This window comes from Saccopteryx leptura, chromosome 2 (genome assembly GCF_036850995.1).
Source record: "Saccopteryx leptura isolate mSacLep1 chromosome 2, mSacLep1_pri_phased_curated, whole genome shotgun sequence".
NCBI lineage: Eukaryota > Metazoa > Chordata > Mammalia > Chiroptera > Emballonuridae > Saccopteryx > Saccopteryx leptura.
This window is the reverse complement of record NC_089504.1, coordinates 350,779,234-350,802,402: the sequence shown is the minus strand read 5'-3', so window position 1 is coordinate 350,802,402 and position 23,169 is coordinate 350,779,234. Positions and strand designations below refer to the sequence as shown.

The window sequence follows — 23,169 nt, the reverse complement described above, 5'->3', positions numbered from 1 at the left end:
TACTCGGTCTGCTGAAGGCCCACGGTCAAGGCACATATGAGAAAGCAATCAATGAACAACTAAGGTGTTGCAATGGCAATGAAAAACTAATGATTGATGCTTTTCATCTCTCTGTTCTTGTCTGTCTGTCCCTGTCTATCCCTCTCTCTGGCTCTGTAAAAAATAAATAAATAAAATTTAAAAAAAAAAAGAGAGATACACAATCAAATGTCCCATAGTCTTTTCATGTACATTATCAAAATAAGATAATGGATGCTCTAGGGCTTTAGAGATTGCCAAGAGCTGATGTCTTACTTTCCAATTGCCCTCGTCTGCTTCCTAAAGCTCAGCACAGTGCCTGGCTGGGGCCTAGACGGGTGTGCATAAGGATTTGTTAAAAGAGTAGGCCACTGCACTGACTTTATTTGGTCTTCACATTTCCCCTCTGAGATCAGCCTTAATATCCCCATTTCAAAGGTGACCAGACTGAGGTTTGGAGTGGGTAAAGGTCTTTAGTCATTAATTCAACAAACACCTGAACAAGCAACTACCATGCATCAGACACTTAGATACTAGGGATACAAAGACAAAATCTCTGCCCCTCACAGTCCAGAGTGGAGGGCAGACACATAAAGGTAAATATAACACACACACTGATGCAAATAAAAGATAACACAAGCACATTATGAATTATTGCTAGTATTTATTGGGTTCTTACTAAATGCCAGTCATTGTGGCAAGCTCTTCCTGTGTTTCACTCATTCAGGTCTTCTGCAACTCTATCAGATAGATACCATTCTTATGCCTGTTCCTCATATATTCATAAATAAGGCATAGCAATTGCTTAAAGTTTCATAAGTAGCCAGAGGCAGAGCCAAGATTAATACCCCATTGCTCTAGTGCCAGAGGCCCCCACCTTAGCCACCAAGCTCTACCACATCTGCTAATAAGGCAGCACATAGGGCATTGTCAGAACCCCAGGGAGTTACCTTTGACTCAGTCTGGGGTTCACCTGGTGGTTGGGGAGATTTCCTGAAAGGCTGCGGGAATTAGCTAAGCAGAGGTCGGTAGGAAAGGTAGAGTCATTTCAGGAGGGAGGAAGGAGAGAAAACCATCTACCAGAGGTCTACACAACATCCCAGGCAGGGGCTGGGGTTTATGAGGAGGCAGCAGGAGCAGGCAGGACCCAGTCTACAAAGGAGAATGATCCATACCCTTGAGGTAGCTGAAGGTTCGAAGAGTTTTAAGCAGAGGAGAGAACTGGCTAGATTTTTAGAAACGTCATCAGGGCAGCTCTGTAGAGACGGATGAGGGGAGGAGAGACTCAGAGTAATCCCAGGCACGAGCTGATCGCGGCCTGGACAAGGTCTGGGGCCGCGAGGAGGGGATAAGAGACAGTCAGAGGATGATGATTTGGGGATTGTTAAGAGAAGACAGGGACCAATTTTTGAAAGACACAGTTTCGGTCCTAATCCAGGGGAATGGGGGTGATCTCATAAAGTCAGTTTTGGATGTAGCCCTGGTCTTCTGGCCCCCATTCCCGTGCCGTTTCGCCTCCTCGCGTGGTCAGCGACGATGCCCGCAGGCGTGCCCCAAGTCACCCTAGGGAACGCAGCTGCCGCGTCTCGCGACCCAGCTCGGAGCCTGGAACCCCACCCCTCTGGTGCTGGTGACGTCTGCAGTGCACTGTTCTAGGCGCCAGAGGGCGCTCCCGCAACTGCTAGGGACATTCTGGCCCACCCGTCTCAGTGGCCGCGGAAGGTGACGTGGACACGGAAGTGGTCGTCGTCGCGACGGCACCGGTGGGAGCGGGGCGAGGGGATCAGAGTGCGGCCGGCGGGCAGACGGGCGGCCGAGGACGCAGGCGACATTGTCGGTTGGATGCGAGTCCGCTGAGCCGACGTACGGCTTCTCAGGCATCTCCCTGCGGGTCGGAGCCCCGGAGCCGGGACCCGCTCAGCCGGCGTCACCATGACCAAGGCCGGTAGCAAGGGCGGGAACCTCCGCGACAAGCTGGACGGCAACGAGCTGGACCTGAGCCTCAGCGACCTGAACGAGGTCCCGGTCAAGGAGCTGGTTAGTACAGTCGCGCGAGGCCAGGCGTCCACCCAGGCCTGGTGCTGGCCTTTGCGTGGGCCGCCTCCTTTCCTATGCTTCCGTTTTCACGTCTTAAAATCAGGTGGGGAGAGTGGGACTGAGCCCCCCGGGGAGGCGGCGTCCGCCTTCCTCGGATGTACACGTGTCACTTTGGCGCAGTTCCAGAAGATGGGGGTGGGGAGGGGGCTGCTTATCTGGCCTTGGGCTTTGGACAGGTCAGGAGTGCATCTGCCCCTCCGGCCCCAGGTGGGCGCCCACAGAGCGGTTGCTCGATGTATTGGGAGAATGAATGAACAAATGAATGAATGACTAGGTTCAAACATAGGCCTCGGGGTAAGCCGGGGTGTGGTCCAGAACCGGGCTTTCCTAGGAAGTCGGCAACCCCAGCTGGCCGCCCCAGCCCCGAGTCGTACTTCCGTGAAGAACGGGAGGTCTCACTGTTGGCAAGGTCTCTTGCCTGCTGGGCTGAAACGGACCAGAACCCCGCGCTGCCGGGCCCCATCTCTCCAGGCCCCTACTCCCACACTCCCACCCAGGAAACAGGCCTGAGGCCCCTCCCTGGGAGATGACACAACTAGTTGTCAAAGTGGAGTGAGCTGTTCAGCCTTGCTTTTCCCACCTGGTTCCCTACCTGTGCCCTCCTCGCTGGCTTCACTTGGGATGAGGTAGACTTTTCTCACTGCCTTTGGCACTTGATCCGGTCTTCCCTCCGCCTTGGCTGTGGAGTATAGAGGTCAGCACAGGATGGCCAGTTAACATGTCAATTCAATAGCTTAATAGCTGAGTGCCCTTGGCAAGCTAATTAACTTTTATGCCTAGATTTCCTCACTTATGGAATGGTGATTATAGTTCCCATTTCATAGAGGTTGCAGGGGTTCAGTTAACACTCTAAGGTGAAATATGTATTTGGCAGGTAGCAAATGCTGACCCTTGTAGCTATTTTCATGGCTTTCTTCACACTGTAATATCGAAAACTTTTTTAGGTGGGCAAACTTTATTCTTGGGGCTTTCTGACATTTGGAAAGTATAGGTTGGCCTAGGGTTCTAAACAGTGTTTGGCTTCTTCCCCACCCCAGGAAGATGGCCAGCCTTGTTTCCACCTGCCCCTGGGACTGCTATTTGAAACCGATTACTCCAGGCATCTGGTCAGCGCAGCATTGCCCCTAGGGAGAAGGCAGGGGCAGCTCTACTGAGCCTCCAGTCCTGAACACCAGGGAAAATGGAGATGGGCCATGAGGGCCTTGTTTTCACTTTGATATTCACTCATTGACTCATTCAGTCGTGAATCAACCAGTATGCATGTTGAGTGCCAGGAAGGCCTGAACTAGAGATTATGGAAATTGCATATCTATATTAGACAAGTCCCTGCCCTGACATCTAATCAGGAAGGGTGCTACCGGAAATAATTAGAAGTGCTAGTATTTAAGAGTTTCTTAGAATCTGTGTTCCTCTCGTGGCTGTTCCACAGCCAAGCCCCTGTTCTTTGCATTGTTCCTTAGGTTGGGGTTGACTGGCTCACTTTCCCTCTCCTGTCCCTGGGAACGTTGTTATACTTCAGTGCCTTTCCTAACCATGGGAACTGGTAATGCTTCCTTACCAGATGTCACTGAATCATTCCATGTGTTGATTTGACGTTTTGTCCTCATTCCCTTTCCTAGGCCGCCCTTCCAAAGGCCACCATACTGGATCTGTCCTGCAATAAACTGACTACTCTACCGGTAAGATTGGCAAGCGAGCACGATTTCTTCTAGAGCCCTGATGCTTCGTCTTTCGGTTTGGGGGAGTTGTGTCATAAGGCGTAATTTTAGGATAGGCCTGCAGGCAGGCTTCAACTAAATCTGAGTGCGTTGGGGGCGGAGTGGGGTGGCTCATCTCAGTGGGAAGGGAAGCAAGGTAGGAGGAGCCTTGTTCTCTAGAATAGTGGGAAAATCAGGCCAGAGAAAACTAAAGTCAACAACGGGATGCTGGCTGAGTCAGTTTATTGGGTTCATCTCTTTTTTTTTGCCATATTTTATTACTTTGAAAAATAGTTTACCTCCCTATTGCATAGAAGAGGCTGGAGACCTTTGTAAATTGCCCTACATTTGTTTGTTTGTTTTTAGCGAGAGAGAGAGGGAGATACAGGAAGGAAGAGATGAGAAGCATCAACTAATAGTTGTGTCACTTTAGGTGTTCACTGATTGCTTTCTCATATGTGCCTTGGCAGGGGAGCTCCAGCCAAGCCATTGACCCATTGCTCAAGCCAGCAACCTTGGGCTTCAAGTCAGTGACCCCGCACTCAAGCCAGTGACCTCAGGGTTCTGAGCCTGGGATGCCGTGTCCCAGGTCAGCGCTCTGTACACTGAGCCACCACCCGTCAGGCAGAGTGCTCTGCATTTCAGGGAGAGAGCTCTTTATGAACAGCCTCCTTGTGTATCACTTAACAGGGAACAGGAAGAAGTATGGTTTTCTGGGACTAGTGTGTCATTATCCTTTCAATCTTTAATTGCTTGAGATACTTTTTTGTTCAGCACATCCAATCTATAGTCAAATCCTTTTGTTTTTTTCTTGTATCAATTCTTTTGCTCCACCTGTGTAGATGCTGGAGTCATCCATTCAACCTCTCCGGGGTAGCAGCTGTTCTCTTCTCCACAGCAGTGCCTCTTTATACTTAGGCCTAAGTTTCTTGTCATTGTTGCCTTTCCCATCCATTACCCTGGTCTAGTCGCTCCTGCCATTCTCTTTTGGGCTCTGGCTCAGAAATCAAGTCTCAGAAATTGGCAGTTTCCTCACTAGTCATTAGTCCATTCCCCTCTCGGTATTTGCCTGGGTCTCACTCGCTGTGTGTAGCATCGTCCTGTAGCTCATCAAGAACCATTTCTTTTTTTTTTTTTAATTTTTTTAAAATTTATTTATTCATTTTTAGAGAGGAGAGAGAGAGAGAGGGCGAGAGAGAGAGAGGAGAGAGAGAGAAGGGGGGAGGAGCTGGAAGCATCAACTCCCATATGTGCCTTGACCAGGCAAGCCCAGGGTTTCAAACCAGCGACCTCAGCATTTCCAGGTCGACACTTTATCCACTGCGCCACCACGGGTCAGGCCAAGAACCATTTCTAACAGTGAAAAGTGGCACTGAGATCCCACTTCTTATAGGTAGTCTTTTGTGCTAATTAAAGAAGGGCAGCAATTCGCTGCAGCCTGATGCCTGCTGTGCACTCTGTTAGATGGTCACTCAGCACTCCTAAGTGTGCTTTTCAGTCGGAATTCAGTAGTCCTCCCTTTCTCTGCAGTGCAGGTCTCCTGGTCTGGATCCCCATGTCCCCAGAGAACACGAATAGTGCCTCATTAGCTGAGGTTGGAGCATCACTTCAGATTAGTGCTGAGCAAAGGCTTTAAGAGGGATGTTTTGAACTGTGCTGAAGAAGAGCCAGGATATGGGGAGGGTAGGTTCAGCCCCTTCTGTCAGTAAAGAACGCTTATGGGCCACCTGTGCTAAGGACTGTGCTAGGTGCTACAGAAATAAGAATAACACTGGGTATTCAAGTGTAGGAGAAGAGAATGGGTCCCCAGTCCACCCAGGAACAGTGGAGAGGATAAGTTAAAGCAGGGGTCTCAAACTCAACTCAGCACGTAGGCCGCAGAGCAAGATCACAGCCGTTCGGCAAATACAAGTAGACCCCTAGGCTTACTTAATTTTATCCAAAATATTTTGAACTTCGTGGATTAGTCTGCGGGCCGCACAAAATTGTTCGGCGGGCCGCGAGTTTGAGACCCCTGGGTTAGAGGGAGAACTGAGGCAGAGGGACCGCACTTATTTTGTGCCCATATTTGTGCTCAGCCCTTTTGCGTGCACATCTCACTGCAGCGCCAGGAGTGATGATGCATGCTGTGGCCATTTTTATTTGATGTGGAATAGCTGGTAAAAGGTGGAGTTGGGGTTTACACATTGGGGCCTCTGACTTGGGGCCTCGTGGACTGTTCCATCAAAGTGCGTGAGCCCAGGCTTAGGTGTTGTGTCTTTGGGTCCTAGTCGGATTTCTGTGGCCTCACACACCTGGTGAAGCTGGATCTGAGCAAGAACAAACTGCAGCAACTACCAGCTGACTTTGGCCGTCTGGTCAACCTCCAGCACCTGGACCTCCTCAACAACAGACTGGTCACCCTGCCTGTCAGCTTTGCTCAGCTCAAGGTAACAGTTCCTGAACAGTTCAGTGCTTCATGGTCAAGTGTGGCAAAGGGCCCAGAGACTCATGGAGCATGTCTTAGAGAAAGGCTGACCGAAACAGATCCTGCCTTGTGGCTCACCCCACAGCTGGGACGCAGAGGGGCTCTCTCCCTACTCACTTTGTTCCACCTGGCGGGGCTCTGTCTGTGAACTCAGGCTTAGCCAGCCTCTCTGCCCATCTCTGTAGAGTCTGAAGTGGCTGGACCTGAAGGATAACCCCCTGGATCCTGTCCTGGCCAAAGTGGCCGGGGATTGCCTGGACGAGAAGCAGTGTAAGCAGTGTGCCAACAAGGTAAGCATGAAGCTCCCCGGGCGTCCTTCACGCGCTGTCCTGGGACTTGCTTCTGCCTCTGCCCGTTTTCCCACCCAGGACACCCATACCTTGTACTGATTAAAGTGCCAAAGTCTCGGTGACATATGTCTCCCATGAACTTGGTCAGCAAAGAGACGTTTGTTTCTGTTTCTGTACAAGTAGAACAGTGCTTTATTGCAGAACTTCCAATCTTAAGAAACTAGAACCTTCCATGATCCAACATTTCAGTCAACTGTTGTTTAAATGGGACGGGTGAAGGGCTGTGGCTTTTCTGAGGCATAGTTGTTGTAGGAATTTTGATAATATAAAGGCGTTAATATTTGTGAGTTTTATAGCTATTAACAGACATGTATCCTTTAGAGATCTGGCATTCGATTTTAGTCGCGGCAGCATGGAAGGCAGACAGAGCCAATAACCGGGAAGCGGCTCGCACGTCTCTTGCAGAACAGTGCTGTACCCATCTCGCAGCAGCTCCCAACTGTGGCCATTCTTTCCGCCCCAGCTTTAGAACAGTGTGCTGCGGCTTCAGCTGAGCACCAGATGACTCTGGCTATGTTTAGGGGGCATGGTGAACAGAAAGGACTTAACTTTGAATGCTAGAATTAATGTGGGTGAAATGTGTGTATGGTGGGGCTCTGTATGACTCTCAAGAAGAATGGCCTTTCTTTTTCTGTCATTAGCTCAGGGTTTCTTAGATAGTTCCATCATCTGTATCATCCATTGGTACAAGAAACCAACAATAAAGTTAAGGCAACCAAGTAGCCAAGGCAATAGTTAGCTCTTAGCTGAGAACAGTGCAGGTGATCAGTAGAACCGTGATTTGAAAACAGGGTGCTTTAGGAGTGATGTTTGTTTCAAAGACCAGTAGTAGCTACCGTTGATTCTTCTCCCTTTGTCCTACATTGCTTTGTGTTTCATCTCATTGTCCTCCTAACCCTGGGAAGTAGGTATTCACATGTCTGACACAAGACACCTCATTGTGCACGTGCCTTTTATTGGTCCATTTATTCGTTCAACAAATAATACATTGAGCCTTATGAAATTGCTGATCGTCTAGCAGGCGTCCCCAAACTACAGCCCGCGGGCCGCAATACGGCCCCCTGAGGCCATTTATCCAGCCCCCACTGCACTTCTGGAAGGGGCACCTCTTTCATTGGTGGTCAGTGAGAGGACCACTGTATTTGGCAGCCCTCCAAGGGTCTGAGGGACAGTGAACTGGCCCCCTGTGTAAAAAGTTTGGAGACCCCTGGCTACAGCTTTGTGACCCATAAAAATAATTTTTATTGAGTGCAAAGGTCTTTGGTGTATGCATACGTCCTGACCAAGCTCTGGTAGCTCAGTGCATTGTGGAGCTGGTAACTGAGGCCGTGTTCCCAGCACTGCGCCCTGGGCGGCCCTGCAGCACACCTCTAGGCACTGCAGGTGCGGCAGAATGAGCTCACTTGTCTCCAGGAGTTAGTTTAGGTCTCACCTCCTGGGTGCATAGGTTAGTCATAGTAACTGATCGGCTCGGAACATAGTAAAGCCCTTCTAAAACTAACTTGTTAGTTCAACAGTATTCATCAGGCGCTTACTGTATGCTGTGGACTAGGACAGGTTGCCAGATCTGCTCTCTAGAGGCTCACAGTCTAGGCTAGAGGAGTCTTCCAGTTCTGAACTTGCTGTGTTTTTGTATAATTAACTCCTGATATAGAGGTAAAAGGACATCTTTCTAACCTCCCAGATCTTTATTTAGCCAGCTGTACAGTCCTTAAAACCAACAGAATGGTTGGTGCTTATTTAGAATTCAGAGTTCAGAGTGAAGTGACATAGGAACTTTGAACTTGGGCTACCTGTGTCCGTCATGCTTTACCTTTCTCCAGATCCTGTAACACCTCGTTGAGAAGCCAAATTTTAGGAAGCTTGATACCCTTCGGAGGGGTTTGACTCCTGAGTTACACGGGACAGGGTTCCTTGTGGCTTCAAACCATGCTCTTGGAGGGAGCTGCTTTTGCAGGCCAGACCCTGAGCCCTCTCATGATGGGCATGTGCGTGTCTGAAGTGTCCACAAAGTAAAATAACTACATTTGAATACCTGTCTGTCCTGTAGGGTGTCTGGTGCAGTAGTGAAACAGACAGTTTGCTATCGACTTACAGAGTGAGAAGAAGGGAGAGAGAGAGGGGAACCTCAGTTTGTCCCTGTATGTACCTGGCTGGGGACCAAACTGGCAACCTCTGTGCATTGGGACGATGCCCCAACTGAGCCATCTCGCCACGGCTTCCTCTCTTTTCTTATGAATGCAGTCAAGAAGATGAAGTAAAAAAAGCTGCAGTATTTATTAAGCACATATAATGCCAGGGGCTATGTTAAACAGCTAGTACAAGTTTATGTAGCAGGCCAGAGAAGTCTTATTTCTGTTTTCCAGATGAGAAAATCAGCTCAGAAAGGTTAAGTCACTGGCTAAACTCACACTGTTACTAAGTAACTGGTAGAGTCAAGATTGTGTTGGGCTCCAAGCTTGCACTCTGTCCCCTACATCCAAGGAATTTTAGCTTCTAAAAAATACAAACAAACTTAAAAAAAAAAAAGTCATTTACCTCCTCCCCTGACCATGTGTATGGGGAGAATCTCTGAGGGGGTGTCAGTGAGAGGTCAGCCGTGCCTGTGTTGGTGAGGGTTCACAGGGCTCAGGGCACCAAATCTCTGAGGGGGTGTCAGTGAGAGGTCAGCCAGGCCTGTGTTGGTGAGGGGTCACAGGGCTCAGGGCACCAGTGGGTCGTGTCGTGTTGGGGCAGAATGGCTCCTTCCCTTTCTGCTAGACTCTCGCCCCTGGGTGAGGGAGCGGAGCAGGCTCTGCTCTGGGAGTTCAGAGGAGCAGGCTCTGCTCTGGGAACTCAGAAGACCCGCCACTGCCGTCCCAGCTGTGCTGCTGTGAGCCCTGAGACGTGGGCGGAGCACCCTCTCAGAGTCTCGGTGTTCTTCCTTTTGAAATGGGAATCAAGTCACCTGTTCATCAAACGTGTGCTGAGTGCCTGTAATTAAGTAGCTAAGCTCTGTGCTTGCTGCAGACAGGATCCTAGTTCCTACACTTAGGAACTCACAGCCTTAGAGCTGAGCTAGGTAAGAGACCGCCCCAGGACTGGGGGGGAGGCCAAAGAAGAGAGTCAGGACAGTGTCTTGGGGAAGACACCGCTGTCGCTGCTCGTCAGAGTTGCTGCACATCAGAGACTATAAATGGCAGGGTTTTTCAGATCCAGTTGTCATTGTGTTCACACTGTCTTCCTGACAGCTATAGTGAACTGGGCCCACAGTGAACTGGGCTCATAGACTCTTCTCCAAGGACCGGCACTAGGTTAGGAGACAGGCCTGCCTCCAGGGCCGAGGAGAGCAGTCTTTGAGACTTCCTCTGAGCGGACGTGGAGCCGCAGAGCCCGCGCGCAGTTGAGCGCCCCCTCTGCCTCTGCAGGTGCTGCAGCACATGAAGGCCGTGCAGGCGGATCAGGAGCGAGAGAAGCAGCGGCGGCTGGAAGTAGAACGAGGTAGGTGGCCAGCCCTCCTCTAGTCATCTCTGGGTCCCGATCCCAGCAGCTGGTTCTGCTTCAGGAGCTGAACCCAGAGGGGACTCATGCAGAGCAGTGGGGCACAGTGAGGTGGCAGATAGCTCCATCTCTCTGTGACGCGTCTCCCTCCAGTCCTGGTTTCTCCACTGAGCTCCAAAATCAGGTCCAACTGCCGTCTGCCGGTCTGCTTGGAGGATTAATAGGCGTCTCAAATTAAACATGGCTAAAACAGGTCACCTTTAGCCCCTCACAGTGTCCCCCAGAATAGAAATTCACCATCCCTGCATCGTTCAAGCCAGAAATTGGAGAGCTGTCCGTGGTTCCTTTCTTCTGTTCCTCCTGTATCCGGTCTGTCAGCACGTCCCGCGTGTGACTGTTTCTCCACCTTGAGTGCCACCACCGTGATCAGGCCGCCATTCTGTGGACTGCTCGAGTGCCTCCTACCCTGACGTCCTGTCTCCATGCTTGTGCCTTCTCTGCAAAGACATTGCCCTTGCAGCAGCCAGAGAGATCTTTTTCACACAAATCAATTAGGCTGCTATTCGCTGAAAACCCTCTAATGGCTCCCAGTTCAACTTAGAATGAAATTCAAGCTCAGTAAGATGCCCGATAAGGCCCACCACAGCCCTTGCATCTCCGGCCTTGCTCCACACACACACAGACGCAGTTAACCTCAGCCACACAGACCTCTGCTGTCGCTGGGACACTCCGGGCGCAGTCTCGCCTTCGGGCTTTGTTTGGTTTCCTTTCCCTCAGATCTTTCCACGGCTGGTGGTTTCCTGTAATCCCTCACGTCTCTGCTCCAATGTTGCCTTAGATTAACCTCAACCCTTTCCCAGCCCCCCAAACCAGACGAGCCCTCCCTCCTGTCATTCTCCACACCCTCAATTACTTCCTTCGTGCCACACAGGACTGTGATTTTTACTATCTGTTCACTTGTGGGTCGTGTGTCTCATTCTCTAGAAAGTAGATGACTTGGCCCCTGGCCAGTTGGCTCAGTGGTAGAGCGTCGGCCTGGCGTGCAGGAGTCTGGGGTTCGATTCCCGGCCAGGGCACACAGGAGAAGTGCCCATCTGCTTCTCCACCCCTCCCCCTCTCCTTCCTCTCTGTCTCTCTCTTCCCCTCCTGCAGCCAGGGTCCATTGGAGCACAGTTTGCCCGGGCGCTGAGGATGGCTCCATGGCCTCTGCCTCAGGTGCTAGAATAGCTCTGATTGCAGCAGAGCGACGCCCCAAGATGGGCAGAGCATCGCCCCCTGGTGAGCATGCCGGGTGGATCCCGGTCGGGCGCATGTGGGAGTCTGTCTGTCTGCCTCCCCATTTCCAACTTTGGAAAAATACAAAAAAAAAAAAAAAAGAAAGATGACTTGGGCACTAGAACCTGGCTTGTCCTCCCTGCTGTGTCTCGAGCACTTAGAACGAGGCCTGGCTCACAGGGCTGTGCCGCCTGGCTGGCTGGCTCCAGAGCCCTGACCGGAGGACTCCTGTGGTTAGAGGAGGGACGTGCGTGGCACCGGTTGCAGGCAGCTCCTGAGATCAAAGCTCCCGTGGACGTACATGGCTACTGTGATGCCGTGCTTACTCTGACCACCGTTGCTTTCATTTCTTGACGGCACATGGTCTCTGGAGGCCGAGTGTCCTGTTCTTGGCATTCTCAGTGCCCAGCTGGAACTTGGAGCTTGTTTGTTCATAGAGAAGCGATGGAAAGCTACAGTACTTATAGTGCTGCTATTTAGCTGCATGGTGGTTCAAATAGGTTTTTATGCCCTTAGAGGACATTTTGCCACCCCTTGTGGCATTCTGGCTTTGGAAAAATATACTTTAGATTTCCAAATCATTAATTTGGCAATGCATATTTAGACCCCTAATTTATAAGTTGGGTACTGCATGTAAACATCCTTGAGCTGGGAAGTAAATCAGAATGAGTTAAGTCTAGACATGACACACTATTAGTCTCGTTTTTTCAGGAGAACATTTCCATCGTGTCTGACTTTGAACCTGAGCGCTCACTGTCTCTTCTTGTCCTTCTCAAGCCACACTCCTTTCTGCAGCTTGGGGAGCTAGGAAGCCGGAGCACCTCCATTGTCTGTCCTCAGAGCTGAGTTGTATGAAGCTCTCCATTGCTGTGTTTCTGCATCAGTACCTTATTTGGGGGGAGCACTGGACCCCTCATCCCACACCTTCCTCATGCCCACTAGTTACCTCTAACCTCTGTAGCCTGTGGCTAGAAACCCCTAATGAGTCCATTCAGCAGAGCCTGAGAGCATCTGATATTGTGGCGAAGCCCGAGACAGCTGTTTTCTTTTACATGTTATGTGTGACTCGTGGCATAGGGAAAGGGAGGCTGAATCTGTACTTAAAAACCTTTTTTTATTGATTGATTTTAGAGACAGAGCGAGAAGGGGGAGAGGGAGAAAGCGGGAAGCACCCATTTGTTCTACTTCATTGTACATTCATTGGTTGCTTCCCGCATGTGACCTGACTGGGGATCGAACTCACAATCTTGGCATTTGGGGATGACATTTAACCGACTGAACCAACCAACCAGGACTGAATCCATACTTTCGTTTTTATTTTTAAATTAAAATTTTTTTAAAATTTTTTTCTTCTTTTCCAAGTGAGAGGAGGGGAAATAGACTGCTGCATGTGTACCAGCCGGGATCCACCTGGCGACCCCCCGTCTGGGGTTGATGCTCTGCCCATCTGGGGCCATGCTCTCAACTGAGCTACTTTTAGTGCCTGAGGTGCACGCTCCACGGAGCCATCCTCAGCGCCGGGCAGATGTGTTCATAACATGGCTGCAGGAGGGGAAGAGAGAGAGAAGTGGGAGGGGTGGAGAAGCAGATGGGCACTTCTCCTGTGTGCCCTGACTGGGAATCGAACCCGGGACATCCATATGCCAGGCTGACGCTCTACCACTGAGCCAACCAGCCAGGGCCTGAATCCATACTTCTAATCACTCAGGAAAGCACACTGGATGGTGTGGGGAGAGAAGCCATTTTGAGGTGCACTTTCTTGCAGAGGCTGAGAAGAAGCGTGAGGCCAAGCAGCGAGCCAAGGAGGCCCAGGAGCGGGAGGTGCGGAAGCGGGAGAAGGCGGAGGAGAAGGAGCGCCGGAGAAAGGAGTACGACGCCCTCAAAGCCTCCAAGCGGGAGCAGGAGAGGAAACCGAAGAAGGAAACAAATCAGGCCCCGAGTAAGTCTCCCTCGGTTGTAAGGCTCGGGCAGGCGCAGTGGGGAGGCTTGCGCGTGTGCAGGCACGGGCGAGCGAGCGAGCGAGCTTGCAAACTGCAGCCCAGGAGAATGCCGGAGGTCTGCTTAGGAGGAATGCGGGACTCTCCAGGGAGCGAGGGCCCAGCTGGCTGGTTTCCCCGGAGCCACGTGGGCTGTTTGGGTCCAATGTAGCCGAGAGCATTACCAGAACAGGGAGCTGCACTTTTTGTAAGTTAGATTCTAAAATCAATGAGAAAGGTGAAGGTCACATGTGGTCACGTGATCCTTAGAAGTCCCTCACAGCATCTGCGATACACTGGTGTTCGGAGTGCACGGTGCGCTCACTGAGGCCAGCACCGCCTGCGGTTTTCTCTTCAAGTTGGAACAGATCACTGTCTTTTTGCTTGAACACCAGGGGAATCACTTGGCCTGTGTTCAGGGAGCCATGTTGTATATAACAAACATGTTGTGTTTGCCTGAATGTGTCCAGTTGGGTTTGTGTAGCAGTGTGTGTGGCTCCATGTACCGGGAGGACTGTATACTCTGGGCCAAAGGGGGCCCCGAAGCAGAGGCACCGGAAGGAGGAGCTCCGGGGGAGGGGGAGGCCGGGGGCCCTGTCCCTGCTGCCCTCACTGGCGTTGAGCATTGAGTGTCTCCTAACCTCACCAGCTATTTCCTTGTGTAAAATCAGGGTCTTACCTCCTTACAGAGAAGTGATAGAGTAAGTGAGAAAATCTATGTGACAGGATCATGAATTCTTGGCCATGTGGGTGCTCAGTCAGGTTTTTCAAAAATTTTGCCTAAATATCTCAAAATCATTTTTTTCTAATTGTAAATGTAATATATGTGTTCACTGCAGAGAATTTAGAAAAGTCTTCTATATATCAGAAAATGGCAATCACTTATAATTCCCCATTCCCAGCAGTAATCACTGTTAACAATATGGTGTGTAACCTTCCAGGTGTTCTTTTTATGTGCATCTTATACTGTATAATAACAATATTAGTAAATCTCAAGTGTTTCCGCAAGTGGGCAGCACTGTAGCCATACCTCCTGATAAGCCCTGCCCCCGATCCCAGGGCCTGGATCATCGCCATGTTATCCAGAACTCAGGACCTTGGGGACTGGATACACCGCGTGAGGTGTCCAGAATGAGTTCCAGTTCTGAATGTCCTCCCTTGAGAACCAAGGAGAAGGCGTTTATATTTCAGTCTCTGCAAAGTTTTTGAGAGCTCAGATGTTCTTAAATCAGTTTTCTCTTCAGGCTTGGGGCGTTTTCATTATGAGGAGGGGTGTGTGTAGATCTGCGTAGACAAGAGTGGCATTGGTTGGTAGTGTGGGTCTCCTCAAAGTGACCGAACTTTTTTGTCTACTGTGGCTTTGTCCCTCTAGAGTCCAAGTCCGGCTCTCGGCCCCGTAAGCCGCCTCCGCGGAAGCACACCCGGTCCTGGGCTGTGCTGAAGCTGCTGCTGCTGCTGCTCGTGTGCGTGGCCGGCGGGCTGGTGGTGTGCCGTGTGACGGAGCTGCAGCAGCAGCCCCTCTGCACCAGCGTGAACGCCATCTACGACAACGCGGTCCGGGGTCTGCGCAGCCACCACATCCTCCAGTGGGTCCTGCAGACCGATCCTCAGCAGTGAGCTTGTCCTCAACACCTGCTGCCTCCCAGCCTTGGAGCTTGGATTCCTATGGAATTGGGTTCTGGTGGACACAACCTCTTTTTAGCGTCAGACCTACCTGCCATCGTTAAATGGCTGTTGATTGGTACTTGAGACCTCCTCTCTGTAGGACTTCTTTGTTCCTTAGGGTTCCCTGGTGGAATAAGAAGTGGAAGGTGGGGAGAGGAAGAAACCTGCATGCCTAAAGGAATAGGCTTGGGGGTGGGGAGAGGAAAAAACAGAGCCTTTTCTAGTTCTACAAAGCTGTGTAAAGGCAAGGCTCGTGTCTACTAAATGGTCAGCTGTCACTACATTTATACTTTTGTATGTCACACACCCTTTCTTTCATTCCTCCTAGGTAACCAGGGCAGATCAGGAGGCAGTAGGTTGTTATTGGGGACTAGTGGTACACCATACTCAACAAATCTAGCCTAAATTGGAGGCAAGGGGCATACCTATTTTCTTAAGGACCTCAGGCATTCAGACATTTTAATGACTAGAGAATCTCAGGCTCAGAAAGGGACTTCAGGACTGTCCAGTCCAATAGAACACTTGCAGATAAGGAACTTGAGGTCTTCTGTGACTTGCTTAGTCTCCCAGCTAGTCTGAGAGCTGGACTCCCACTCCAGTATCCTTTCTTTCTCATCATTTTGCTTTACTTATGATGTCCTGAGACAACAGATCTCACACCAGAATTAATTCTCTCAGCCAGAGTCTGGGCTCTTTCACGTGGACAGATTCATGATCCACAAATAGAAATCTCAGCCATGAGGGCCTTGGGCAGCTCCTGTGGAGTCCTGCCCCTACTTGTGTGGCTTCCATAAAATGCCTTGATTTTAAAGCATTAACTCCCTGATTGTCAGTAAATAAGAAGGCAGACCCTTGCAAAGCCACACTGCCTGTGACAGCTGTTAGTAACTGGTGTGACTAAATACCTCAGAGGCGACCTGAAAACTCAAGTGTCATAGACTGAGGTTTAGAACTGTTTGATTCTAGACCTAGAACTAGACCTCATGCAGTGAAGGGAATCAAGTAGCATCATGGCATTAAACGTGGTCAGGAACTGGGGTGACTGGCACAGTCAGGGTAGGACTGCCACTCATCTGCTAGAGGAAGCGTCTTCTTGCTCAGTGGCCGCCTTTATCTTTGACAGTAGCTGAATGGAGGGACCAGAACTGGCCATGTCACAGTGCTCAGTCACTGAAATCTCCCGATGGCAAGTTCCTTGCCTCTCGCCCAGAAGAGCAAGAACCTGTTGTGGTTCAGAGATGAAGAGGATGGGGTCCAGCTTTTTTAGCCATAGTGGCCCAGCTGGACAGGACTGCCACTGGACTGTCCTGATACTGAAAGGAAGGACTTTCATCCCCAAGGATAGCTCTGCTGCATAGACCCACACCTTACTCGGGATCACTACACATTCCTTTAGTCTTCCTCCAAGCTTCAGAGCCATTGGTACAAATGCTTTATTGAAACTAAACACATAGTACATAGTGTAAGACTGAGAGAACACAGAAGTCGGCATAGTGGCCCGAGCGTCCCCTGGCTGGATGAGGCAGCCTTGGGGTCAGAGGAAGGCGGGGCACACCCAGCCCTGCACAGCCAACCCGCTGAGGGCAGCTCACCCATGATCTCAAGATTTGATGTGAGGTTCTTTTGGATTTCTGCAACTATTAAATACGTGTCTGAATGGTCTGTCTGTGTTCCTTGTGCTTGAGGCTGGCTGGGGTGGGAGTGGGGGGGCTCCTGCACAGCCGTTGATCTTTGCCAGGAGAGAAACAGTGCTGGTGAAGGTAAATACAAGTGTCTCAGCCAGTTCACAGGGACTTTCACAAACACTGTCCCCCAGGAACACGTCTGTGGTGGGCCTGACCCAGGCTTGTGCCCCAGCAGGCACTTCCTGTGTCCTCACGTCCTCATGTCCTGAGGTGGGTGCGGGGGGGCGTCTCCAGCTTTTCCTCTGGCCCCCGAGGGCTAGCTTCAGTCCACACTGTCTAAAAAGAGATCTGGCTGCAACGAGGTCATCTGAAGGTAGATACGCCTGGACAGCTCTGGTCCAACACGGCGGGAGGTGGCTGTCACACCTTCCCCACGGCGCACCTGGACATCTGCAAGCAGATTCTGGCGTTCTTGCTCCGAGAAACACCGCCTATAAGCCTGAAAGTGGAAAATGGTATCAATCCCACACCATCTGCAGTCACCTGGGAATGGTGTGGTGAGCTTGGGCTGGGCTGAGAATCTGCCCTCCCCCCCGGGCCAGTGTTACCGCGGACCTTGGCAGACCGCGCTGTTGGCTTCACCAGTGCTACCCGTGAAAGCCACCTGGGCATCCAGCAGGGCACCAGGGCGCAGGCAGGGTCCTGGAGCAGCGTACCTGGACCAGGAGCCGTGGGGAGGGATAGGCGGCCACGACAGCACTGGCCATGTCCAGGCTGACTCGGTTCAGCTGCTGAATCTGCCTCCTCCAGACCTGAGCAAGTCCCCCGCCAGCACGGTCCACCTTCGCCCCTCCGGCCCAGTCACTCTCCAGGCAGAAGGAGAAAGCGGTCTGATCTCGGAGTTTCCTGTCCACGGCACAGAGGAAGAGCTAGGAGTCACTGGTTACTATCCTACACCTGTCCCTAACTGGGAACTTAAACCCCTCCCTCCAGTGGCCTTGTGAGAGGTGGGCACAATGTTTTATCTTGCTCTTTTTGATCCCCAGCAATGCTAATTGTTGATTCCCTTAAAAACACGCAGTCCTTTTCATTAAAAGAGAAGGTGCCAGGAAAGTACCAGAATCTTTTGTTTATGTTGTCATTGGGTTGTACTGACCAGAGCAGCAGAGCACAGGGTCAAACACCAGGGACTGGCTATCAGGCAATGTGCGGTCTAGTTCTGCTTCTTCTAACTTGCTAGGAGCAAGTTCCCTCAGGTAGAGAATGAGGGACTTAGACTAGATTGTCCCTGAGGTCTCATTAATTTTAATATCTGACTATGAACACTTTTGACCTAAGTAGGCTGAATACTTTATTTTATGAAACTTTATCACATTGTGACCTGATCTGTGACGATTCCTGGTAACCGGGCCTACTACTGAAGCAGTGCCACCCTGCAGGACACAAACCTAAGCTAAAGCAGCACATTTTAAAGGGGCTGGGCTTGGGGCTCGTCCCCAGAATGCCCCACATGAGGGCAGCTCCTGCTGCAAGCTTGAGAGACAATGGACTGAGAGCAGAGTTCAGGGGAAAGGGACATCTTTGAGTACTAGACCCACAGTAAGGGACAAGGCACAGCAGCGGGGCTGGGATCTGTCGCACCACTTACTTGAAGGGCGCCTCGGCCACAGCCTTTGTGAACGCACACGCAAGGTCGGCCAGCTCCTTCCAGCTCTGCACAACTTGAGCCTGGGCAGGTGTGTGTAGCTGCAGATCCACCAATGCCTAGAACCCAAGGGCAGAAGCACTGGAAGGGCGGCGAGACTAGTCTGAAGTTGTTCTCTCCTCCTGGTTCACGAAGCTGCGCCCCGCCCCTGGGCTCCTGTTTGGCCCCTCCTCTCCAGCCTGTGTCAAGGCAGAGTACTGGCCAGCAGGCTTGTCACTCTTCCTCAATAGCAAATCAGGTTAGATAAGAGTAGGTGCCCAGCCTGACTCACACAACAGGACGTCCTTACCTGCTCCATGTCCACCCTGGACACCGTGGGTCCTGTGTTGGTCTCTGCTGGTCTTTGTTTCCTCTTCTCCCTGGTCTGTTCTCGGTTTGCCACTCCCTGCTTCCTTCTCCTTAGAGGATTTGGAGCACTGGAGCAGCAGAAGAGATCAAGAAGGGCAGCACCTTCAGGCTGAGCTGAGGCAGAAGAGGTACAAGAACACTGGACCAGAGCATCCCCCGGGGCTTGGCAGGGACAATGGATGGCAGAGGGACCCCGATCTGGGATGAATACATTCACCCCTGTTGGTCCAAGAGCTGCCCCTTCTGATGCTAAGTCTTGAGGACAAATCCAAACCTGAAGTATTTCTCCTGGTCCACAATCACCAGCGACAGAGCTTTCCCTGCTGCCTTTGCTGTGACGTCGGTTACAAAGCTCCGAAGTGTCTCCTTTCCCTTCTCGGTGCCGCCTAGACTTCCCTGCACGAAGGGGCAGAAGCTGCGTTAATGCTCGCTCCCTAGAGTCCGTCCCTGTCCCATGCCTCAGCGCCCACCCTCTGGCCCCGCACACCTGTTTGAAGTTGTGGATCATGAACACAAGCTCCTCTGCCAGAAGCAACACCAGGACCATCGGCTCCTCCATCCAGCCTTCCTCTCCATCCTGCCGAAGCTCCTGGGACCAGGCAGAGGAGGCAAGTCAGCAGGTGCTCAGCAGCTACGAGCCCCAGGTGCTCTGGGTGAAGGAACTCAACCCTATGAGCCTACCCCATTTTACTTTGTTCTTTTTCTTCTGGAATGAAGTCATGATGGCAAGAACCAATAACCTATGACCTAGACTAGTCAGCCTTGGTATATTGCACCTCAAAGGCAGCAGGTAAGAAAGGAACCTTAGTGAATTGAAATGAGCTGAGAAAATTATGAGATCAAATAAGAGAGCAAAAAGAATAATGTGTCATCTATAGACTCTTGAAAGTGTGGGGTGTAGTACTTCGGATTCGCAGATAAGCACGGAAGGTACAGGAGCTACAGTAACCTGGGAGCCCAGGCCGAGAGGGAACATGTTTTCTGTGCCTACTATGCTCAGTGCTGGGTTATGTCACTTAGTCCCCACAGCTGGGAGGGACTGAAAGGGACGTAACAGGGGCACTCATTTTATACACGAGGCACAGAGTGATGAGATAATTTGCTCAGGGTCATAGCAATAAAGCCCCGAGGCTGTGATTCAGCACAAGCCCACCTAGTCCCAAAGCCCAGTTAGAGCATGAGAAAGCCCACGCAGATTACCTTCCCTCTGCTCCACAGATCCACTCCCCACCCTCCCCGCTCTGCTCTCTGCCCAAGGAAAGTGATCTCTACAGACCACATCACAAGGTCCGCACGCCCCCTGGCTAGGGGCGGCTGATGGAAAATCCAGCAGGAAACTGGAGAGAGGGAGGAATGAAGTCGGGGTATTTCTTTCCTTGGCTCCCTTCTGATAGTCACCTAGGGTTTGCTACCCTCCCTGACTGGAGGTCAAGCTTCTTTCAGGGTGGTCCTCTCTACATTTGTCTCCTTCTGGATTCTGGGAACCACTTCCTCCCCTCACCCCTCTGGGCCTAGACATAAGCTGGTGGCACCCAACCAGGGCGGTTTTTCCCCCAAAAGGAACATTTGCAGTATCTGGAGACATTTTTGATTGTCACAGCTGAGGAAGGTGGATGCCAAGGAGGCCACTGAACATTCTACAATGCATAGGGCAGCCCAGCACAGCAGAGAATTACTGGGAACGGCGAGTACCCGAGGTGGCGCCACCCTGAGTTAGTGCTGCTGTCACCCTGAGGTGCAGCACTGTCCTGTAGTTTCCCTGTACCCTGCCCACACCTTGGAGAATGGCCCCTGGATTCAATCCTCCTCCACTTCTCCTAAGTGGAGTGGAGCGTCTGTTTTCTTGCTGGGCCTTGACAGATATGTCTGGGGGTGGGGGTGGGGTACACAACCAGAAAGGCCTACCGCCCTTCTCCTCCAGGAGATGCTGCTCTGCACGGCCTGCGCCTCCACCACACAGCGACACTCCATGGACTGCAGCGCGGCGAGGAGCTGGCCCCCTCCTTCCCTCTGTAAGAGCACTGCAACAGACAGAAGAGGGGCCATCAGCGGCTGGCCCAGCAAGCAAAGCACTCAGCACAGGGTGAGGACTCGCTAGGAGGACCTGGATCCAGCGCCACGACCAGGTGTTTTAAGCACTCCTCTGGCCTCGGGGCTCTGGGCCTGCCAACCGGTGCTGCCTCCTTTCTCCTCTGCGGTTGTCTCAGGGCGCTTTCCTTCGGGCTTGCTTGTCCCCGTGGCTGGCGTCCGTGTGTGCCTCTCTTCCGGACCTTCTGATTGTGCCTGGTTCTCTTCTGAGGTGAGGGGACCTCAGCATTTGTTTTGGACACTGTCAGGCTGCAGCTTGGGAGAGGGCAGGCAGCGTGGTAGGCTGGAAGCTGATGACATGGATGGTCTATCACAGGGTCCTTATTATCTGATGTACACCTCTCTGAAGGGTCAGTGATCTTTGTAAAGGGCTGGTTTTTCCAGTCATGTGATTTTTCTTTATTATTTTGATGATCCAAACCACTTTTAACTGGAGAGCTAGAGTCCTCAGGGCTCAGCGGCTTGTAAGTCAAAAACTTACACGTAAGCCTCTGAGCCAGGGGAGTAAGTTCCTCCTCATCCTCACTTCCACTGCTCAGCACCCTGGCTGACTGTGTGTGAGTGACAGTTTCAGCTGTGTCTGGGACAGGTGGTGGATCTTGCAACCTCGGTGATGGAGGGCAGGAGGCCTCAGAATCCGAGGTGCTAACCACCACAATCTCCTTCTCCTCCTGAGGCTGCCCCCTTTGTGTTGAAGATGGTTCCTTCTTCAGAAAGGCAAATACTGGTAACTTTTCACAGTCGCTCTCGCTGGATTCCAGTGAGAGTGACTTCTTTAGATCCATCAAAATGTGCTATCAAATTAATTCTCTAAAAGACAAAGAAAGATGAGACACAAACTGTGGCATTCAGTTCAGTCCACTAGATGTATTCTATGGCCAAGATTTACAGAGATATGGTAACTATACTGCTCACAAATATTAGGGGATATTTCAAAATGAATATAAAGCAATAAAAAAAAGCATTTGAATTTTATTTATTAAACATGAACATCAGAAAAGCAAACAAGTCAAAGAAAGTTGTTTGATTATGCAAATGAGATGCAAAACCAACTTTTATTTCATGGGTGAAAATGTACTACAAAAGGCTGAAAGTACTGGAGTATCTGCATGTTCCCTGATCCCCTAATTTTTGTGAGCAATTATGATACAAAGAAACAGATATAGGGCATGTCCCCAACATATTCCACGTGGAACTCAGAACAGCTATACCGGTAGTCTAACAGGAACCCTCCTCAAATCCTTCCTAGGTCAAGGTGAGATATGAACAAAGTAGAAGTTACTAATACAAAATGTTAATGGAGTAGTAACATGAGTCACGCCCTCCACCCCACATTAATCTTCACATTTGAAATGGAGATGACAAAAGTCATCCTTTTTAAAAAAAATTTTTTTGAGATATTCACATGCCATAAAATTCATCCTTTTAAAGTGTACGATTCAGTGGTTCTTTGTGTAGTAACAAGGTTGTGCAACCATCAGTGCTATCTAACTCCAGGATATTTTCATCACCCCCAGAAGAAATCCCGTAGCCATTAAACAGTCAGTCTATTTCTCCCTCACCCCAGCCCTTGGCAGCCACAAATTTACTTTTTTGCCTGTTCTGGATATTTCATAAAATTGGAATCATATAATATGTGGTCTTTTGTGACCAGCTGGCTTCTTATTCTTGGCACTCAAGGTTCATTTATGTTGTAACATGTTTCAGTACTTCATTGCTTTTTATGTCTGAATAATATCCCACTGTATGGACAAGACACGTTTTTGTTTATCTTATTTGATGGATATTTGCTTTGTTTCCATTTGGGGCTGTTATGAATAATGCTGCCATTGAACATTCTTGTACAAGTTCTGTGTTTTTAATTCTCTTGTATACATACCTAGGCGTGCAATTGCTGTGTTCTGTGCAAGAGTCACTCTTTGAGCAAATATATACTAACACTGGAGGTGAAGAGGGATGAGCCATGTAACCTTTCTGGGCCTTGCTTTCTTCTTTAGTAAAACAGGGATGATGAAAATGTTCCTACTTTACAAGGTTGTAAGAAGTAAAAGAAACCATGCATCTTCTACATCGCTTGGTACAGTGTCTGGCACACAGTAAGAGCTCTGACTAGGAAGGGACCGCATCCCTGTCCCCTCGCAGGGCCTCGGAAGACTCCTGCAAAATGAGGTAGTAGACCAGACGGGCCCTGCAGGGCACGCTCGTCAGTTCATCCACACACCCCGGCCAGCAGACGCCCATGCCAGCAAACCCCTGCGGAGCAGTTCTCAGGACGGAAGCCCAGCCCTGCCCGCCCGGTCCGTACCCGCATGCACACCCGCTTAGCTCACCGGCAAGTTCTCCCGCCACACTTTCAACTCCAAGCAGGACCCGGAAGT

The 23,169-nt window shown here is 50.7% G+C and overlaps 2 protein-coding genes across 3 annotated transcripts; one reads left to right on the top strand and one right to left on the bottom strand.

Moving 5' to 3' along the window:
• Nucleotides 1-1,734: 1,734 nt before the first annotated feature.
• LRRC59 (leucine rich repeat containing 59) lies at nucleotides 1,735-16,687 on the top strand. The gene is made up of 7 exons (XM_066364543.1): nucleotides 1,735-2,055; nucleotides 3,735-3,794; nucleotides 6,083-6,241; nucleotides 6,465-6,569; nucleotides 10,037-10,109; nucleotides 13,150-13,323; nucleotides 14,733-16,687. Exons 1-7 carry the CDS (start codon nucleotides 1,951-1,953, stop codon nucleotides 14,975-14,977), a joined length of 921 nt encoding a protein of 306 aa, XP_066220640.1. The 5' UTR covers nucleotides 1,735-1,950; the 3' UTR covers nucleotides 14,978-16,687.
• On the bottom strand, nucleotides 16,441-23,165 carry EME1 (essential meiotic structure-specific endonuclease 1). Of its 2 annotated transcripts, XM_066364542.1 has the most exons (10): nucleotides 23,122-23,165; nucleotides 20,808-21,601; nucleotides 20,609-20,724; nucleotides 19,191-19,292; nucleotides 18,978-19,099; nucleotides 18,645-18,771; nucleotides 18,299-18,414; nucleotides 17,367-17,556; nucleotides 17,093-17,149; nucleotides 16,441-16,986 (listed from the first exon to the last, which is right to left on the bottom strand). In XM_066364542.1, the coding sequence occupies exons 2-10, from the start codon at nucleotides 21,574-21,576 to the stop codon at nucleotides 16,909-16,911; spliced, it is 1,677 nt and encodes a 558-aa protein (XP_066220639.1). In that variant the 5' UTR covers nucleotides 21,577-21,601; nucleotides 23,122-23,165; the 3' UTR covers nucleotides 16,441-16,908. The 2 variants fall into 2 exon arrangements, with proteins under 2 accessions (XP_066220639.1, XP_066220638.1); XM_066364541.1 differs by having other exon boundaries at nucleotides 16,441-17,149.
• Nucleotides 23,166-23,169: the final 4 nt, after the last annotated feature.

Coding starts and splice junctions, on each gene's coding strand:
- LRRC59 (XM_066364543.1), top strand. CDS start 1,951: ATGACCAAGGCCGGTAGCAAGGGCGGGAACCTCCGCGACAAGCTGGAC. Junction 3,795..6,082: donor ATAAACTGACTACTCTACCG/GTAAGATTGGCA, acceptor TTTGGGTCCTAG/TCGGATTTCTGTGGCCTCAC. Junction 13,324..14,732: donor GGAAACAAATCAGGCCCCGA/GTAAGTCTCCCT, acceptor TTGTCCCTCTAG/AGTCCAAGTCCGGCTCTCGG.
- EME1 (XM_066364541.1), bottom strand. CDS start 21,576: ATGGATCTAAAGAAGTCACTCTCACTGGAATCCAGCGAGAGCGACTGT. Junction 19,293..20,608: donor TCTCCTGGAGGAGAAGGGCG/GTAGGCCTTTCT, acceptor GCCTGGTCCCAG/GAGCTTCGGCAGGATGGAGA. Junction 18,772..18,977: donor GACCAGGAGAAATACTTCAG/GTTTGGATTTGT, acceptor CTGCTGCTCCAG/TGCTCCAAATCCTCTAAGGA.